Source organism: Salvelinus alpinus, chromosome 10 (genome assembly GCF_045679555.1).
Source record: "Salvelinus alpinus chromosome 10, SLU_Salpinus.1, whole genome shotgun sequence".
In the NCBI taxonomy this organism is placed as follows: Eukaryota; Metazoa; Chordata; class Actinopteri; order Salmoniformes; family Salmonidae; genus Salvelinus; species Salvelinus alpinus.
This window is the reverse complement of record NC_092095.1, coordinates 71,792,525-71,808,516: the sequence shown is the minus strand read 5'-3', so window position 1 is coordinate 71,808,516 and position 15,992 is coordinate 71,792,525. Positions and strand designations below refer to the sequence as shown.

Below are 15,992 nucleotides of genomic sequence, written 5' to 3'. Positions count from 1 at the left end.
CTGGTGTAGACCCTCTAGACCAGGCCTGGTGATTGGTGTCAAACCTTTTCCCCAGCCCCAGCTAACACACTTGACTCCAATAATCAACTAATCATGATCTTCAGTTTAAGAATGCAATTAGTTAGAATCAGCTGTGTTTGCTAGGAATGGGGGCAAAGTGTGACACCAATCAGGCCCCCAAGGACTGGAATTTCCCAGTCCTGCTGTAGACCATAGCACTCAATATTTCAATAGGATACCTGATAATTAACACTATTCCAAATGTAGGCGTCAGAACCCAGAATCCATCATTAGTAACTACACATACTCATTTCATATAATCCTCCACTCACTATCACAAGGGTTAGTAACTACAGACTCATTTCATATCATCCTACATTCACTATCACAAGGGTCAGTAACTACACAGACTCATTTCATATCATCCTCCACTCACTATCACAAGGGTTAGTAACTACAGACTAATTTCATATCATCCTCCACTCACTATCACAAGGGTTAGTAACGACAGACTCATTTCATAGAACTTTAAAACACTTGCAGTTTGTCTATTTCACTTCTTTAGTCTACTCTCTGATCACTCCAGATAGCTCAGTTAATAAAACAAATGCTGACAATACTGGTGTCAAACCATGCAAGTCTCAGTAGAATGAAATAACATCTACCTTCTCATTGAAACAGTTCATCATGAAACAGTTCTACTGCAACTTTTCATACACAGTGGGAAGTTGGAATGAACAACAAACTTAGTTAGATAGAACCTGCTCTTACCATGAGAAACAGATGTCCCAATCTTCACCTCCTCTTCTTCATCTTTAATGTTGACATTCAGCTCCAGTGTTTGACTGCAGTCTTCCAGCTTCACTGATGCCATCTCTGGATCCTGCAGTGCAAAACGATCTCCACTGTCACAATCAGGACCCAGTGACTGTAGGTTTGGACTCAGTGTGGAAAGAGAGAGGCAGGCTGGGTTTTGTCCTCACTGTTGATATTACCGGCTTCAGACTTGACCTGAGTCGGCCTGAAGTAATAAAGAGAAACGGACACAAAAATGAGTCTTGAAAGTTCTGACACAATATTTATTCTCAAACTATATTAGATCAGGTAGCTAAGCACTGACAACAAACCATTAAATTCATCTTTACATTAGACACAACGTTCACACTATAAATTAGGGTACACTACGTAAATGAACTTAGCGTATTCTAAACTAGATTTCCTAAACAGTGCATTCAGATAATATTCAGACATCTTGACATTTTACACATTTTGTTACATTACAGCCTTATTCTAAAATGTATTAAATCGTTTTCCCCCCTCATCAATCTACAGACAATACCCCATAATGACAAAGCGAAAACAGGTTTTAGGAATTTTTTGCAAATGTATTAAAAATTTAAAACAGAAATATCACATTTACATAAGTATTCAGACCCATTTACTCAGTACTTTGTTGAAGCACCTTTGGCAGCGATTACAGCCTCGAGTCTTCTTGGGTATGACGCTACAAGCTTGGCAGACCTGTATTTGGGGAGTTTCTCCCATTCTTCTCTGCAGATCCTCTCAAGCTCTGTCAGGTTGGATGGTGAGCGTCGCTGCACAGCCATTTTCAGGTCTTTCCAGAGATGTTCAATCTGGATCAAGTCCGGGCTCTGGCTGGGCCACTCAAGGACATTCAGAGACTTGTCCCAAAGCCACTCCTGCATTGTCTTGGCTGTGTGCTTAGGGTCGTTGTCCTGTTGGAAGGTGAACCTTCACCCCAGTCTGAGGTCTTTAGCAGGTTTTCATCAAGGATCTCCCTGCTCCATTCATCTTTCCCTCAATCCTGACTTGTCTCTCAGTCCCTGCCGCTGAAAAACATCCCCACATCATGACACTGCCACCACCATGCTTCACTGTAGGGATGGTGCCAGGTTTCCTCCAGATGTGACACTTGGCATTCATGCCAAAGAGATTCATCTTGGTTTCATCAGACCAGAGAATCTTGTTTCTCATGGTCAGAGTCCTTTAGGTGCCTTTTGGCAAACTCCAAGCGGGCTGTCATGTGCCTTTTACTAAGGAGTTGCTTCCATCTGGCCACTCTACAATAAAGGATTGACTGGTGGAGTGCTGCAGAGATGGTTGTCCTTCTGGAATGTTCTACCATCTCCACAGAGGAAGTCTGGAGTTCTGTTAGAGTGACCCTTGGGTTCTTGGTCACCTCCCTGATCAAGGCCCTACTCCCCCGATTGCCCAGTTTGGCCGGGCAGCCAGCTCTAGGAAGAGTCAATCCTGTCTCAGAGCTCTATGGACAATTCCTTCGACCTCATGGCTTGGTTTTTGCTCTGACATGCACTGTCAAATGTGTGACCTTATATAGAAATGTGTGTGCCTTTCCAAATCATGTCCTATTAATTGAATTTACCACAGGTGGACAACATTTAAGTTGTAGAAACATCAAGGATGATCAATGGAAACAGGATGCACCTGAGCTCAATTCTGAGTCTCATAGCAAAGGGTCCGAATACTTATTGAAATAAAGCATTTGTTTACATTTTTTTTATAAATTTGCAAAAAATTCAAAAAATTTGTTTTTGCTTTGTCATTATGGGGTATTGTGTGTAGATTGATGAGGAAAAACATTTAATTTCATCAATTTTAGTACAAGGGTAAAGTAAAAAAATGTGGAAAAGGGAAGGGATCTGAATACCTTCAGAATGCACTGTAAGTAATAAGCAACTTGTTCTCATGCTGAGAAATAAGGTAGGCCACTTGATTTAAACATCTGAACATGTTGGACAGGCTAACATAATTTTCAAACAGTTGGAGACAGAAAGAAGGGTGTGTTCATAACAATTAAACTGTTCAACCTTGTTAGCAAATAGATCCAAGTAGCAAATAGATCTAAACCTGAAATATAAAGATTAGCTGGCTAATCACTAGCACGTGGGCTTGAGAGAAGTGATTATTGCAACAACAACAAAAAAGCAGGTTAAACTATTTTGATAAAATAATAAATTATTAGTGGGTGTTATGGTTGTGGATGGCTTATATTTAGCTTAGGTATAACTTCACAAACCCTGGATTCATTAGATTATTGCTGACTGTTTGAAATGCAGTGTATTCAACCTTTAATTGTACAACGCTTATTTAGAGAAAAACAAAATCTCTCTCTCTATATATATATATATATATCGTGAATTGCCCATAAATTAAAAAAAATTAATTAAAAAAAAAAGATACAGCTGTATGATTTTTAGTCCATGTCGCCCAGCCCTAACGGAGTACATTAGAATAAAGTAGAGTACAATACAGTACGTTATACTGTACTATACTCTATACTGTTGTACTGTACTGAACTAACCGTTACTTTTCTTTCCTGTACTCTACTGTACTGTGCTTTCCAATCTTGTGAAACAGTAGCTATGTTTCCAACAAGTTATCCAGTGATTTTTTTGTTGAAATGTAGAAAAAGTTTGAATAGAAAATAGATCCGATAATTGCCCGCTAGTGTTTTCATTTAATTATCTTGTGTCGATAAAAACAGCTGTTAGTAATGATGCAACCCATACAGACAAATTCCGCAATCATATATTTTTTTTTTTTAAACACAGATTCACTTGTCAGAATAAAGAAAGTTTGACAAAAGAAAAATCCACCATCAAACGATTAAAAATGTTGTTGAGCTTTATAACCAATATTCTTATTATTATAACCATAATTTCTCTTATATCTGTCGTCGCAAAGATTTGACACAATACTTTTGTCGAATGCTCCTTGGTCAATGAAACCCTGCCTAATGATGTGATTGGTTCAGATTTGGTCCGGTCTAATGTTTGGGCCAAGTCAAAAAAAGGAATCCAAAAGACGTTGAAGTCGGTCCTTGTTGACTGGGGTGTATGCTACAGTGTCGGCCTATAACTTTATTTTATGAATGTCCATCCATGTGGTAGGCCTAGCGTTTGTAAAACAGCCAGTTGCATTGGCTTTATTAGTCCTGGTTCCTGTGATTAAAACATTTGCCTATTTAAGCTCTGAATAGACCTATCAGCTACCCAACTTTATCAGGAAATATCCTGAGCTGATTTGCAATGAGAATCAATGCGTTTACACAGCGGGAAATGCAGAAGTATTTATTTTTTGCTATGATCATCTCGTCAAAAATGTACAGAGAAACTTGAAACCACTGATTATCATGACAATTTAGCTGACAGGGTTAAACTCCCGGACAACAGTGGTTTCAGAGTCCTGCAATAGAGCTGAGATGCTAATATTTGTGTAAACTCTACATAGTTGTGTTCTGTGGGTGTCACTGAGTAGGCTGAACAATCCATAGGTAAGAATGTAGAGTGCAATATGAATGTCCAACACAAACAAAAGACCCTCCATACTCAACTGGTGGACCGGATCCAGAATGGGGTCAATACGGACCACAGGTCCAAAAAATATATATAATAATACTTTTTTTGGTAGGGCTTCGACCCCTGGTATCATATAAACACACATAATACATGGAAATTAGCTTTAAAACTGAAAAAAAAAAAATCTTGCCCTGTCGCAAAATGTGTAGAATTGTGTGATATTACATTTAAACCTGCCAACAAGAGGGTTGTGAAGATTTCGGGTTGCAAGTTAGGGGTTTGTTACTACGCCAACAAATGACAATATCCATCTGGACCTTTGCCACCTAGGAAATGTGTGTGACTGGACCTTCTCAAATAGTACTGGAGTACCCCCTGTAATAGACTGACTGGGAAGGTGATTTTTCAGTCAAAGTCCTGCAATAAGAGCTAAGACGCTAATATGTGTGTTAACTCTTGGTAATTGTTTTCTGTGGGTGTCACCTGTTTCATGGGTGCACAATCCAACCCATTTCATAAATACATATAAAAATGTCCCCAATACAATTATGTGGTCTATAACATCCACAGTGGGATTTCAAACGTTTTATTCTCTTTATTTTCAATTTAATTAATTATTGTAATTCGTTTTAAATTAAGTAACATTCCAATCATGTTAGAATTATCTAGTCCAAATATGGAATGATTCCACTATTTTCTATCCATTTGCCTCACTTTCAAATTAGGTACTTTTATTTTGAGGTTGAACCGAAAATTCCACTATTGTGGATAATCGTTATTGTGGCTAGCTTCACATATGTAGGGACAAGCTGGTACCATGGCTGCGTCCAGCAGGAGAACTGAGACGTTGGCCACGATCAGATATAAATGTATTATGTAGAACAAACATGCCTCTGATTCTAAGGAATCATGTCAGTTCTATTCAGGGCATTTCTATCTGCAACTTCTACAACGTTTTTGTACTGAACATCCCCAGGCGAAACCCACTGAGCTATATACGAACAATGAAAGCCTCACAATTGACAACGTGTGGTGTACACCACGCCGTGTGCTTGTAAAATATTTTTTAATCAAGTTCTTCACTCACTCGGTTTGACACAAAACCTTTCCCAAACGTTATTTCGATATTAGTCCGTTTAAACGTGATATTACATACCTGTAATAATAAAGAGAAACGGTCAGCACAGTTCTGGCGTTTTCTTTATTCTGTAGAGTGGTGGGCCCGGAACTTCCTGTTCCCCCCACTGCCACAGCGACATTATTGGACTGATGGACTAACTACTACTAAAGCATGTAGAATAATAAAGTGAACTTGATTAGCTACACAAATAATCCTTGGTTTAAAAAAACTAAAGCGGTGTCTGTTTTAGTGTCTAAGTTTTTCAACCCATTACATATGTATTGTAGATGATCTCTGTGGAAGGCCAAGAAGATCATCAAGAACCTCAACCACCAGAGACACGGCCTGTTCACCCTGCTACCATCTAGGAAAGGGGAATACCTAGTCAGTTGTACAACTTAACGGCTTAAACTGAAATGTGTCATCAGCATTTAACCAAATCCCTCTGAATCAGAGAGGTGCGGGGGGCTGCCATAATCGACATCTTCGGCGCCCGGGGAACAGTGGGTTAACAACAGATATTAAACTTGTCAGCTCGCTCTAACTACTAGGCTACCTGCCGCCCCTAGCAGTTGGAGACAGTACAGGTGCATCAAAGCTGGGACCGAGAGAATGAAACCGCTTCTATCTCCAGGCCATAAGACTGTTGAACAGTCATCACTGATTTGATTTAGAGAATATTGGTGACTAGCAAATTGGCTTGTCCCAATGTGTAGAGGTGTCATGACACGTATTGAGTAGATAAATACAGATATTTATTTGAATGTCATGAATTAAACAAAAGCATTATATTTACTGTAAAATGAAACCCCATAACTACAATGATTCAGTAGATCAATAAAGTTACAGTACTCTAGCAGGTCTCACAGCTGTTTATGCTGACAAAACATGTTAGAGAACAGGTCAGATTTAGCTTTGTGATGCTCATTTCAACTTCCTGTCTTGTTAAGCTTCAGAAAAGCACTAAATATGTCACTTAAAATATGTTTTTTTTGTAATTCGTTACACAAAAGAGAAGGGGTTGACCAGTACAAATTAATGTACAATCTTTATTTTTCATTGGCAGATAATGGAAGCCTGCTTAATGTAAGTTATCCAAACATATTCATAATGAATAACTAGTCTAGTTTTAAAATACAATTTAATAAACAAAAATAATCCACCCAAACGAATGGTGAAAACTGATCATCACACCATCTCTATCTGATACCAGCTCATTCCCACAGAAAACTGCAGAGGGAAGCAGTACCACCCAGTCAACCAGCCTCACAGAGGATATTCAACCCTCAGGGCAAATCCAAGGTCATGTCAATATGTTTACAGTAGAAGCTAACAAAACTGACCAGGTGCACACTGATCAGTAAAGTAAAGAGGTTAACATTCTATAACACTCCCTTTCCTCTGCACAGTTCTCCCACAGTGAGAAACAATAGGATTACAATAGAGTGTGCTACGATTTCTTGAGAATTAAGTGATGGAATGATTTTAATCTTCACTAGTCAGAGAACTGATGAGGATTTTCACATTTATGTTGGTGTCTTTTTAAGTGGCCATGTTGAGAGAAACTCTTCCAACAGTCAGAGCAGGAGTAAGGCTTCTTTTGCCAAGACTAAACCCCCACAGAGCAAGCAATGCAGACGCCCAGGGGCGAGGAAAAACTCCCTAGAAGGAAGGAACCTAGAGTGGAACCAGGATCTGAGCAGTGCCCAGTCCTCTTCTGGCTGTACTGGGTGACAAATGACTTCGGGAAAGTATTCAGACCCCTGTACTTTTTCCACATTGTTACATTACATCCTTATTCAAAAATGTATTAAATAGTTTTTATTTTATTTCTCATCAATCTACACACAATACCCCATAATGACAAAGAAAAAACAGGTTTAGACATTTTTGCTAATTTATTTTAAATTTTTGCTAATCTACCATAAAAGTCTGATTGGTGGAGTGCTGCAGAGATGGTTGTCATTCTGGAAGGTTCTCCCATCTCCACAGAGGAACTCTAGAGCTCTGTTAGAGTGACCATCAGGTTCTTGGTCACCTCCCTGACCAAGACCCTTCTCCCCCGATTGCTCAGTTTGGCCGGGCGGCCAGCTCTCGCAAGCGTCTTGGTGGTCCCAAACTTCTTCCATTTAAGAATGATGGAGGCCACTGTGTTCTTGGGGACCTTCAATGCTGCAGATATTTTTTGGTACCCTTCCCCAGATCTGTGCCTCGATACAATCCTGTCTCGGAGCTCTACGGACAATTCCTTCGACCTCATGGCTTGGTTTTTGCCCTGACAACTGTGGGACCTTATATAGACAGGTGTGTGCCTTTCCAAATCATGTCCAATCAATTGAATTTACCACAGGTGGACTCCAATCAAGTTGTAGAAACATCTCAAGGATGATCAATGGAAACAGGATGCACCAGAGCTCAATTTCGAGTCTCACAGCAAAGGGTCTGAATACTTATGTCAATAAGGTTGTTTTTTTTAGATATATATTTTTTTAGATATATCAATTTTAGAATAAGACTGTAATGTAACAAAATGTGGAAAAAGCCAAGGGGTCTGAATACTTTCCGAATGCACTGTAGCTAATTTAGAAAAACGGGATTGTCTTTTTCTCCCCTTTTTAATGTTACAAATAACAATGGAAATCAACAACTCTGTCTCTGTTGTCATATGTTTCTTTCTAGTAAGTATTTTCACATCCTGGATTCTGAGATCTTGTGGAAATCTATGGTAGAGAATAATGAATGACAATTTAGACACTACATTACCCTACAGTAGTTATCATCATCATGCTTTCCATAGTTTAGGCCTATAGCTAGCTAGGCCTTGATAACTAGTTATCGTGTTATCCAGCTAGCTACAAACGTGCATGCTAACACTTAATATTTGCATAACTAACCCAATATTGACCTCACCCTGTTGTTTCCAATGGGGTACTTTTATTATGAAGGCGAACCTTAAATTCCACTGTTATTTATAATCCTTATTGTGGCTAACTTCACACAAAGGTGAGCCTCGCTAGCTAGCGAGTAGCATAGCTATTTGCCAGCTGTAGGTTAGGTAATTTAGCTAGCTACAGTAGCTAGTCAATGTTAGAAAACTAGCTAGCTAATACAAACACAAACTCAATATACTACATGGAAAGTATATTCTGTACAATGTGCTATGGTAACTTGTTAGCTAGCTGGCCTAGTTGGTAGGCCTAATAATAACGCCAGCTAACGTTTGCTACCTAGCTAAATTTAGTTAGGTACGTTTGCTAACGTTAGCTAGCTACAGTTATGCCTCTGCAGTTAGCTAGCCAACACTTGTTGAGCATAATAATAAAGAAATTCCCATCAAAATCCTTCTGTTTAAGCATTAGATTTATATTTGCATGGGCTGCGTCTCAATCTACCGCATCCGCTGACGTCGTCCTTCCGTGGCAGAGCCGCGGTGTTGTTTGTCAGACCAGGAGACACCAACTTCTGTCTGTATCGTCCGAAAAGTTCGGCCTACAAGCTGAGACTCACGAACAAGTATATTTTTTTCTAGGACGCCCACAAGTGTCTGAATGTAGCAGGTACCAGTAAAAAACATATTGAAGTATATATATTGAAGTACTTTAGGGGGGGGGGGGGAGTGCTAAATACAGGTAAATATATGTTTTACTGATCTTAATCTCGCAGATATTGGTTCAGAAACTTCAAAACCAACTTCCCTTTGAAAAGTATTATCTATATCACCCCCCACTCATTATCGCAAGGGTTATCAACTGTTAGGGTCAATTCCATTTCAATTAGTCAATTCACAAAGTAACCCAAATTCCAATTCAACATTTTCCTCATTCAAAAGCATTGAAGAGAATTGGATGTCAGAATTACAGAATTCAACCTAGCGTGATAATTTATGGAGGTCTAATTTATCAAGATAATTTATAGTTATATAGAACCTGCTCTTACCATGATTAACAGATTTCCCTATCTTCTCCTCCTCTTCTTCATCTTTAATGTTGACATTCAGCTCCAGTGTTTGACTGCAGTCTTCCAGCTTCACCGATGCCATCTCTAGATCCTGCAGTGCAAACTGGGCTCCACTGTCACAATCAGGACGCAGTGACTGTAGGTTTGGAGTGTGGAATTTGTCAACTCTGAATAGTATCCCAGTCCTAAATAGAAGTCTGAGATCAACTTCCTGGTCCTCCCCTGTGCATGCCACACCCCCTCCCATTGTAATGTACATATTAACACATTTTGAACAATGGCTTCCTAAAATGCTGTGGTGCTGACTAACACAATAGGAAAGGTTGTGGTAGATGTGGGCCATCACAGGTGAGTTCACAGCTTTCACTCTAAACATTCATATCAATAACTCACCCTGAAATGGGCCATCAATACCAGAGTTCTACAATACTATTTACATAATCAACTGGGCATTACAACAGTCTGACCCTCAATATAGTCTTTGGTATATATTGAGCTCTAACAAAGGGCCATGGAAAAGGTCTGTTGAAATGAATACTGTAGTGGTGTAGAGAAAGGTAACACAAGCTTCCTCTCTGATTCCATTCCCCAATAGTAACTGGGTCATTGTTGATTTGTGGTGGTAATGCTGTCCCTGGATACCATATAAAACACTTTAAAAATGACAATTGTTTTTTGTTTTATTTAACTGTAATTTAATAAGAAACATATTAAAGTCCTTTACACTGCAAAACATTCATTTGTATGCATTGTAGCAAATTGGATTGTCCCAATGGTGATGTGTAAAGGTGTAGTGACATGTTTTGACTCGATAGATATTTTGAATGCCATGAATTAAACAAAAACATTGTTTTTTGGGTTAACTATACAGAAAATACAAAAGGTTAAACCAGCACAAATTCATGTAGAATGTTTATTTTTCATAGGCAGATCAATTACATGAATTGCAGTTATCCAAATAAATGTATCAATGACTAAAGTAATCAATCTAGTTTTATAAGACAATGTAATAAACACCTAGTCATTTCATAGACTATGTAGTAAAAAAAGAATCCACCCAAACTAATGTTGAAAACTGATCATCACACCATCTCTATCTGATACATGTATCTACTAACTAATTCCCACAGAGAACTGATCATCACACCATCTCTACCTGCAGGGGAATAACTTTTTATTTTATTTATTATCATCGTTGAATATTTAAAACATACAATCTATTTGCAGTGAAGCCGCTCGACATCTACATCACATTAGTCATCTGACAGACTCCCATCCAGAGCGACCCACAGATGCAACAACGGTCAAAGCTCTGAGACAACTTGCTGTCAGATCAAAACGTATTATATCTTACAAAAATCCATACCGCTCACTTTAGTATGATACCAGTATATTATGTTACATTACATTGGCCTACGAATGTATATGAGTCGTACAATATAATACGATTTGTAGGATGTAGAAGTATGTTACGAATTACAATTCATACAATATGTTATGAATATGCAATACGTATAATATTTTACTTATTCCAATTTGAGGTTGTTAATATAAATTAGCATGCTAAATAGTTACATGCTAACCTAACATGCTGAGTACACTATATAAACTTAGCAAAAAAATAAACTTCCCTTTTTCAGGACCCTGTCTTTCAAAGATAATTCATAAAACTCCAAATAACTTCACAGATCTTCATTGTAAAGGGTTTAAACACTGTTTCCCATGCTTGTTCAATGAACCATAAACAATTAATGAACATACACCTGTGGAACGGTCGTTAAGACACTAACAGCTTACAGACGGTAGGCAATTAAGGTCACAGTTATGAAAACTTAGGACACTAAAGAGGCCTTTCTACGGACACCAAAAGAAAGATGCCCAGGGTCCCTGCTCATCTGCGTGAACGTGCCTTAGGCATGCTGCAAGGAGGCATGAGGACTGCAGATGTGACCAGGGCAATAAATTGCAATGTCCGTACTGTAGCACTGTCTTAGGCGCCTAAGACAGTGCTACAGGGAGACAGGACGGACAGCTGATTGTCCTCGCAGTGGCAGACGACGTGTAACAACACCTGCACAGGATCGGTACATCCGAACATCACACCTGCGGGACAGGATGGCAACAACAACTGCCCGAGTTACACCAGGAATGCACAATCCCTCCATCAGTGCTCAGACTGTCCGCAATAGGCTGAGAGAGGCTGGACTGAGGGCTTGTAGGCCTGTTGTAAGGCAGGTCCTCACCAGACATCACCAGCAACAACGTCGCCTATGGGCACAAACCAACCGTCGCAGACAGGACTGGAAAAAAGTGCTCTTCACTGACTAGTCACGGTTTTGTCTCACCAGGGGTGATGGTCGGATTTGCGTTTATCGTCAAAGGAATGAGCGTTACACCGAGGCCTGTACTCTGGAGCGGGATCGATTATGTTGAGTGTCCGTCATTGGCCTGGGGTGGTGTGTCACAGCATCATCGGACTGAGCTTGTTGTCATTGCAGGCAATCTCAACGCTGTGCTTTACAGGGAAGACATCCTCCTCCCTCATGTGGTACCCTTCCTGCAGGCTCATCCTGACATGACCCTCCAGCATGACAATGCCACCAGCCATACTGCTCGTTCTGTGAGTGATTTCCTGCAAGACAGGAATGGCCAGCGAAGAGCCCGGATCTCAATCCCATTGAGCACGTCTGAGACCTGTTGGATCGGAGGGTGAGGGCTAGGGCCATTCCCCCCCAGAAATGTCCGGGAACTTGCAGGTGCCTTGGTGGAAGAGTAGGGTAACATCTCACAGCAAGAACTGGTAAATCTGGTGCAGTCCATGAGATGCACTGCAGTACTTAATGCAGCTGGTGGCCACACCAGATACTGACTGTTACTTTTGATTTTGACCCCCCCTTTGTTCAGGGACACATTATTCAATTTATGTTAGTCACATGTCTGTGGAACTTGTTCAGTTTACGTTTCAGTTGTTGAATCTTCTGTTCATACAAATATTTATACGTCCAGTTTGCTGAAAATAAACGCAGTTGACAGTGAGAGGACGTTTCTTTTTTTTGCTGAGATATCTATATATCTCTCTATATCTATATACACACACAAAAGTATGTGGACACCCCTTCAAATTTGTGGATTCGGCCATTTCAGCCACACCCATTACTGACCAGTGTATAAAATTGAGCACACAGTCATGCAATCTCCATAGACAAATGTTGGCAGTAGAATGGCCTGAAGAGCTCAGCAACTTTCAAAGTGGCATTGTCAAAGGATGCCACCTTACCAACAAGTCAGTTCGTCAAATTTCTGCACTGCTAGAGCTGCCCCAGTCAACTATAAGTGCTGTTATTGTGAAGTGGAAACGTCTAGAAGCAACAACGGCTCAGCCGCGAAGTGGTGGGCCACATAAGCTTACAGAACGGGACCGCCAAGTGCTGAAGCGCGTAAAAATAATTTGTCCTCGGTTGCAACACTCACTACCGAAATCCAAACTACTTCTGGAAGCAACGTCAACATAAGAACTGTTTGTCGGGAGCTTCACAAAAAAGGGGTTTCCATGGCCGAGCAGCTGCACACAAGCCTAAGATCACCATGCGCAATGCCAAGCGTCAGCTGGAGTGGTGTAAAGCTATTGGACTCTCTGGAGTGATGAATCACGCCTCATCAGGAAGGCTGATGGACAAATCTGGGTTTGGTGGATGCTAGGCGAACAATACCTGCCCCAATGCATAGTGCCAAATGTAAAGTTTGGTGGAGGTATAATGGTCTAGGGCTGTTTTTCATGGTTCGGGCTAGGCCCCTTAGTTCCAGTGAAGGAAAATCTTTACGCTACAGCATACTATTACAGTATTGACAATTCTGTGCTTCCAACTTTGTGGCAACAGTTTGGGGAAGGCCCTTTCCTGTTTCAGCATGACAATGCTCCTATGCACAAAGCGAGGTCCATACAAAAATGGTTTATCGAGATCGGTGTGGAAGAACTTGACTGGCCTGCACAGAGCCCTGACCGCAACCCCATCCAACAACTTTGGGATGAATTGGAACGCTGATTTTGAGCCGAATGAAAGAAAGTCCCCACAGCAATGTTCCAACATCTAGTGGAAAGCCTTCCCAGAAGAGTGGAGTCTGTTATAGCAGCAGAGGGGGGACCAAGTCATTATTAATGCCCATGATTTTGGAATGAGATGTTCGATGAGCAGGTGTCCACATACTTTTGGTCATGTAGTGTAGTTGCAAAGTTGCTTATTAGCTAAAATGCTAAAGTTGTCCGTGATGAGATTTGAACATGAAACCTTTGGGTTGCTAGACATTCATGTTATATGCTGACCTATCCACCCCGACCAACCAACCACCATCCTATTGTTTTTGCCTTAAAGGAAAATGTTTAAATGTTTCAACGTCATATTCAACATCTCCAGCACCACCCCAAAAAATATATATTTTCAATGACATTCTATAACGCTCCCTTTCCTCTGCACAGTTGTCAGTGAGAAACAATAGGATTACAAATGAGTGTTAGTCTTAATGTTATCAAATTCACTGTTACCACTTCCTTTATGAGATGAGAATGCAGTGATGCAGTGACTAATCTTAACTGGCCTGAGACAACTGATGAGGCTTCTTGCCTTTATGTGTACGTTGATGTGTTTTTAAGGTAGCCAATTGGGAGAAACTCTTCTGGCAGTCAGAGCAGCAGTAAGGCTTCTCCCCTGTGTGTGTTCTCTGATGAGATTTTAGCTCACTTGATGTTGTGAAGCACTTCCCACAGTCAGAGCAGGAGTAAGGCTTCTCTCCTTTATGTATACGTTGGTGTATTTTTAAGCTGCCCTGTTGGGAGAAACTCTTCCCACAGTCAGAGCAGGAGTAAGGCTTCTCTCCTGTGTGTCCTCTTTGATGAACTTTTAGCTCAGTTGATGTTGTGAAGCACTTCCCACAGTCAGAGCAGGAGTAAGGCTTCTCTCCTTTATGTATGCGTTGGTGACATTTTAAGTTGCTCTGTTGGGAGAAACCCTTCCCACAGTCAGAGCAGGAGTAAGGCTTCTCTCCTGTGTGTATTCGCTGGTGACATTTTAAGTGGATCTGTTGAGAGAAACCCTTTCCACAGTCAGAGCAGTAGTAAGGCTTATCTCCTGTGTGTGTACGTTGGTGTGTTTTAAAATTGCTCTGTTGAGAAAAACTTTCCCCACAATCAGAGCAGTAGTAAGGTTTCTCGCCAGTGTGCATTTTCTGATGAACTGTCAGAGTCCGTGATGTTATGAAACTCCTCCCACAGTCAGAACAGAAGTAAGGCTTCTCTCCTGTGTGTGTTCTCTGATGAACTTTTAGCCCAGTTGATGTTGTGAAACATTTTCCACAGTCAGAGCAGTAGTAAGGCTTCTCTCCTGTGTGTATACGTTGGTGTGTTTTTAAGTTGCTCTGATGAGAGAAACGCTCCCCACAATCAGAGCAGGAGTAAGGTTTCTCTCCAGTGTGCACTCTCTGATGAACTGTCAGAGCCTGTGATGTTTTTAAACTCTTCCCACAGTCAGTGCAGGAATACAGATTCTCTCCTGTGTGTATTTTTAGGTGTATTTTTAGCTTTGATTGAAATGGGAAAATCTCCTCACAATGTGGGCAGGGGTGAGACCTCTTAGCTCTGTGATTTTCCTGCTGTTGCTCTCTGGATGTAGAGAATGTCTCAACATGGTCTCCTGTGTGAACAACATCAGAAGAACCAGTCAGTTGGTGTGATATACATATGACTTCATATCAGTAGGCTGTACAATACAGGGAATAAAGCTATTAGGGCTGTCCCGACAAAAAAAATTATCCTGGTCGACAGAGTCGTCTGTTCTTTTGACCAATCGATTGGTAGACATTTTAAAACGTGTATTTTTCCAAATATTAGACAGACCCTTTGTTTGAATAAAATCAACTATATGCAGGCTACTGAGCTTGTCTGATGCTTTAAGCACTGCAAGAAAAAAAATTAGGACACAAATTACTAAAGAGGGAGCCAGAGATCAATATAGCCTAACCAGAAGAAAAAAACCTGTTCCAGACCCTCCTCCTCCCCACTGCTGCTGGCCTTCTCAGATTCTGCCGTCACCCTCCTGAAGTTGCTGATAATAAGCTACACCAGCGGTCAACAGATTTTTCCATTTGGAGTGGCAGGTTATCGTGCCATTTCTACTGATCTGCGTGTCAGTTATGATTTTCATCTGCACATTTTCATGGAACCTTTTAATTTAATTTATAATAAAGTCTTCATATCTCAAATCAATGTCATGTGGTTCATCAATTATATCTAAATTAAAATGATTCAATTCTAAAAGTAACTTCTATTGCCATTGCCAATATGTAAAGATAGCCTACATAAAACCAACAATAAAAACACTGCAGCCTGCATGTAGAACATATTTCTTATGAAAATAAATTATTCTACAAATCACATTGGCTATGCATGGCCTGACTGCAAGGAACTTGAAACATTGCATCCAACTATTCATTTGGTCTGGCCTGTGCTAGCAAACTTGCAACATTGAATAAAATATTCTGGGCCCTTAATGTTTCCCGTGCCAGTGAGCTCCAGACAGACAGAG

General features: G+C 40.4%; 2 protein-coding genes and 1 long non-coding RNA gene across 4 annotated transcripts in view; 1 reads left to right on the top strand and 2 right to left on the bottom strand.

The window, feature by feature from the left end:
- LOC139533039 (zinc finger protein ZFP2-like) overlaps positions 1-15,992 on the bottom strand; it is a 319,515-nt gene that overhangs the window by 236,761 nt on the left and 66,762 nt on the right. The window lies entirely within an intron of this gene.
- LOC139531406 (zinc finger protein 585A-like) overlaps positions 1-15,992 on the bottom strand; it is a 39,416-nt gene that overhangs the window by 7,450 nt on the left and 15,974 nt on the right. The window contains exons 6-8 of the mRNA XM_071327854.1: positions 14,011-15,101; positions 9,397-9,553; positions 772-978 (exon numbers count right to left, since the gene is read on the bottom strand). Coding sequence (XP_071183955.1) covers positions 772-978; positions 9,397-9,553; positions 14,011-15,101 — 1,455 coding nt within the window. The remainder of the gene's footprint in view (positions 1-771; positions 979-9,396; positions 9,554-14,010; positions 15,102-15,992) is intronic.
- LOC139533096 (uncharacterized) lies at positions 8,306-10,082 on the top strand. The gene is made up of 2 exons (XR_011666694.1): positions 8,306-9,017; positions 9,458-10,082. It is a non-coding gene; the product is annotated as an uncharacterized lncRNA (long non-coding RNA).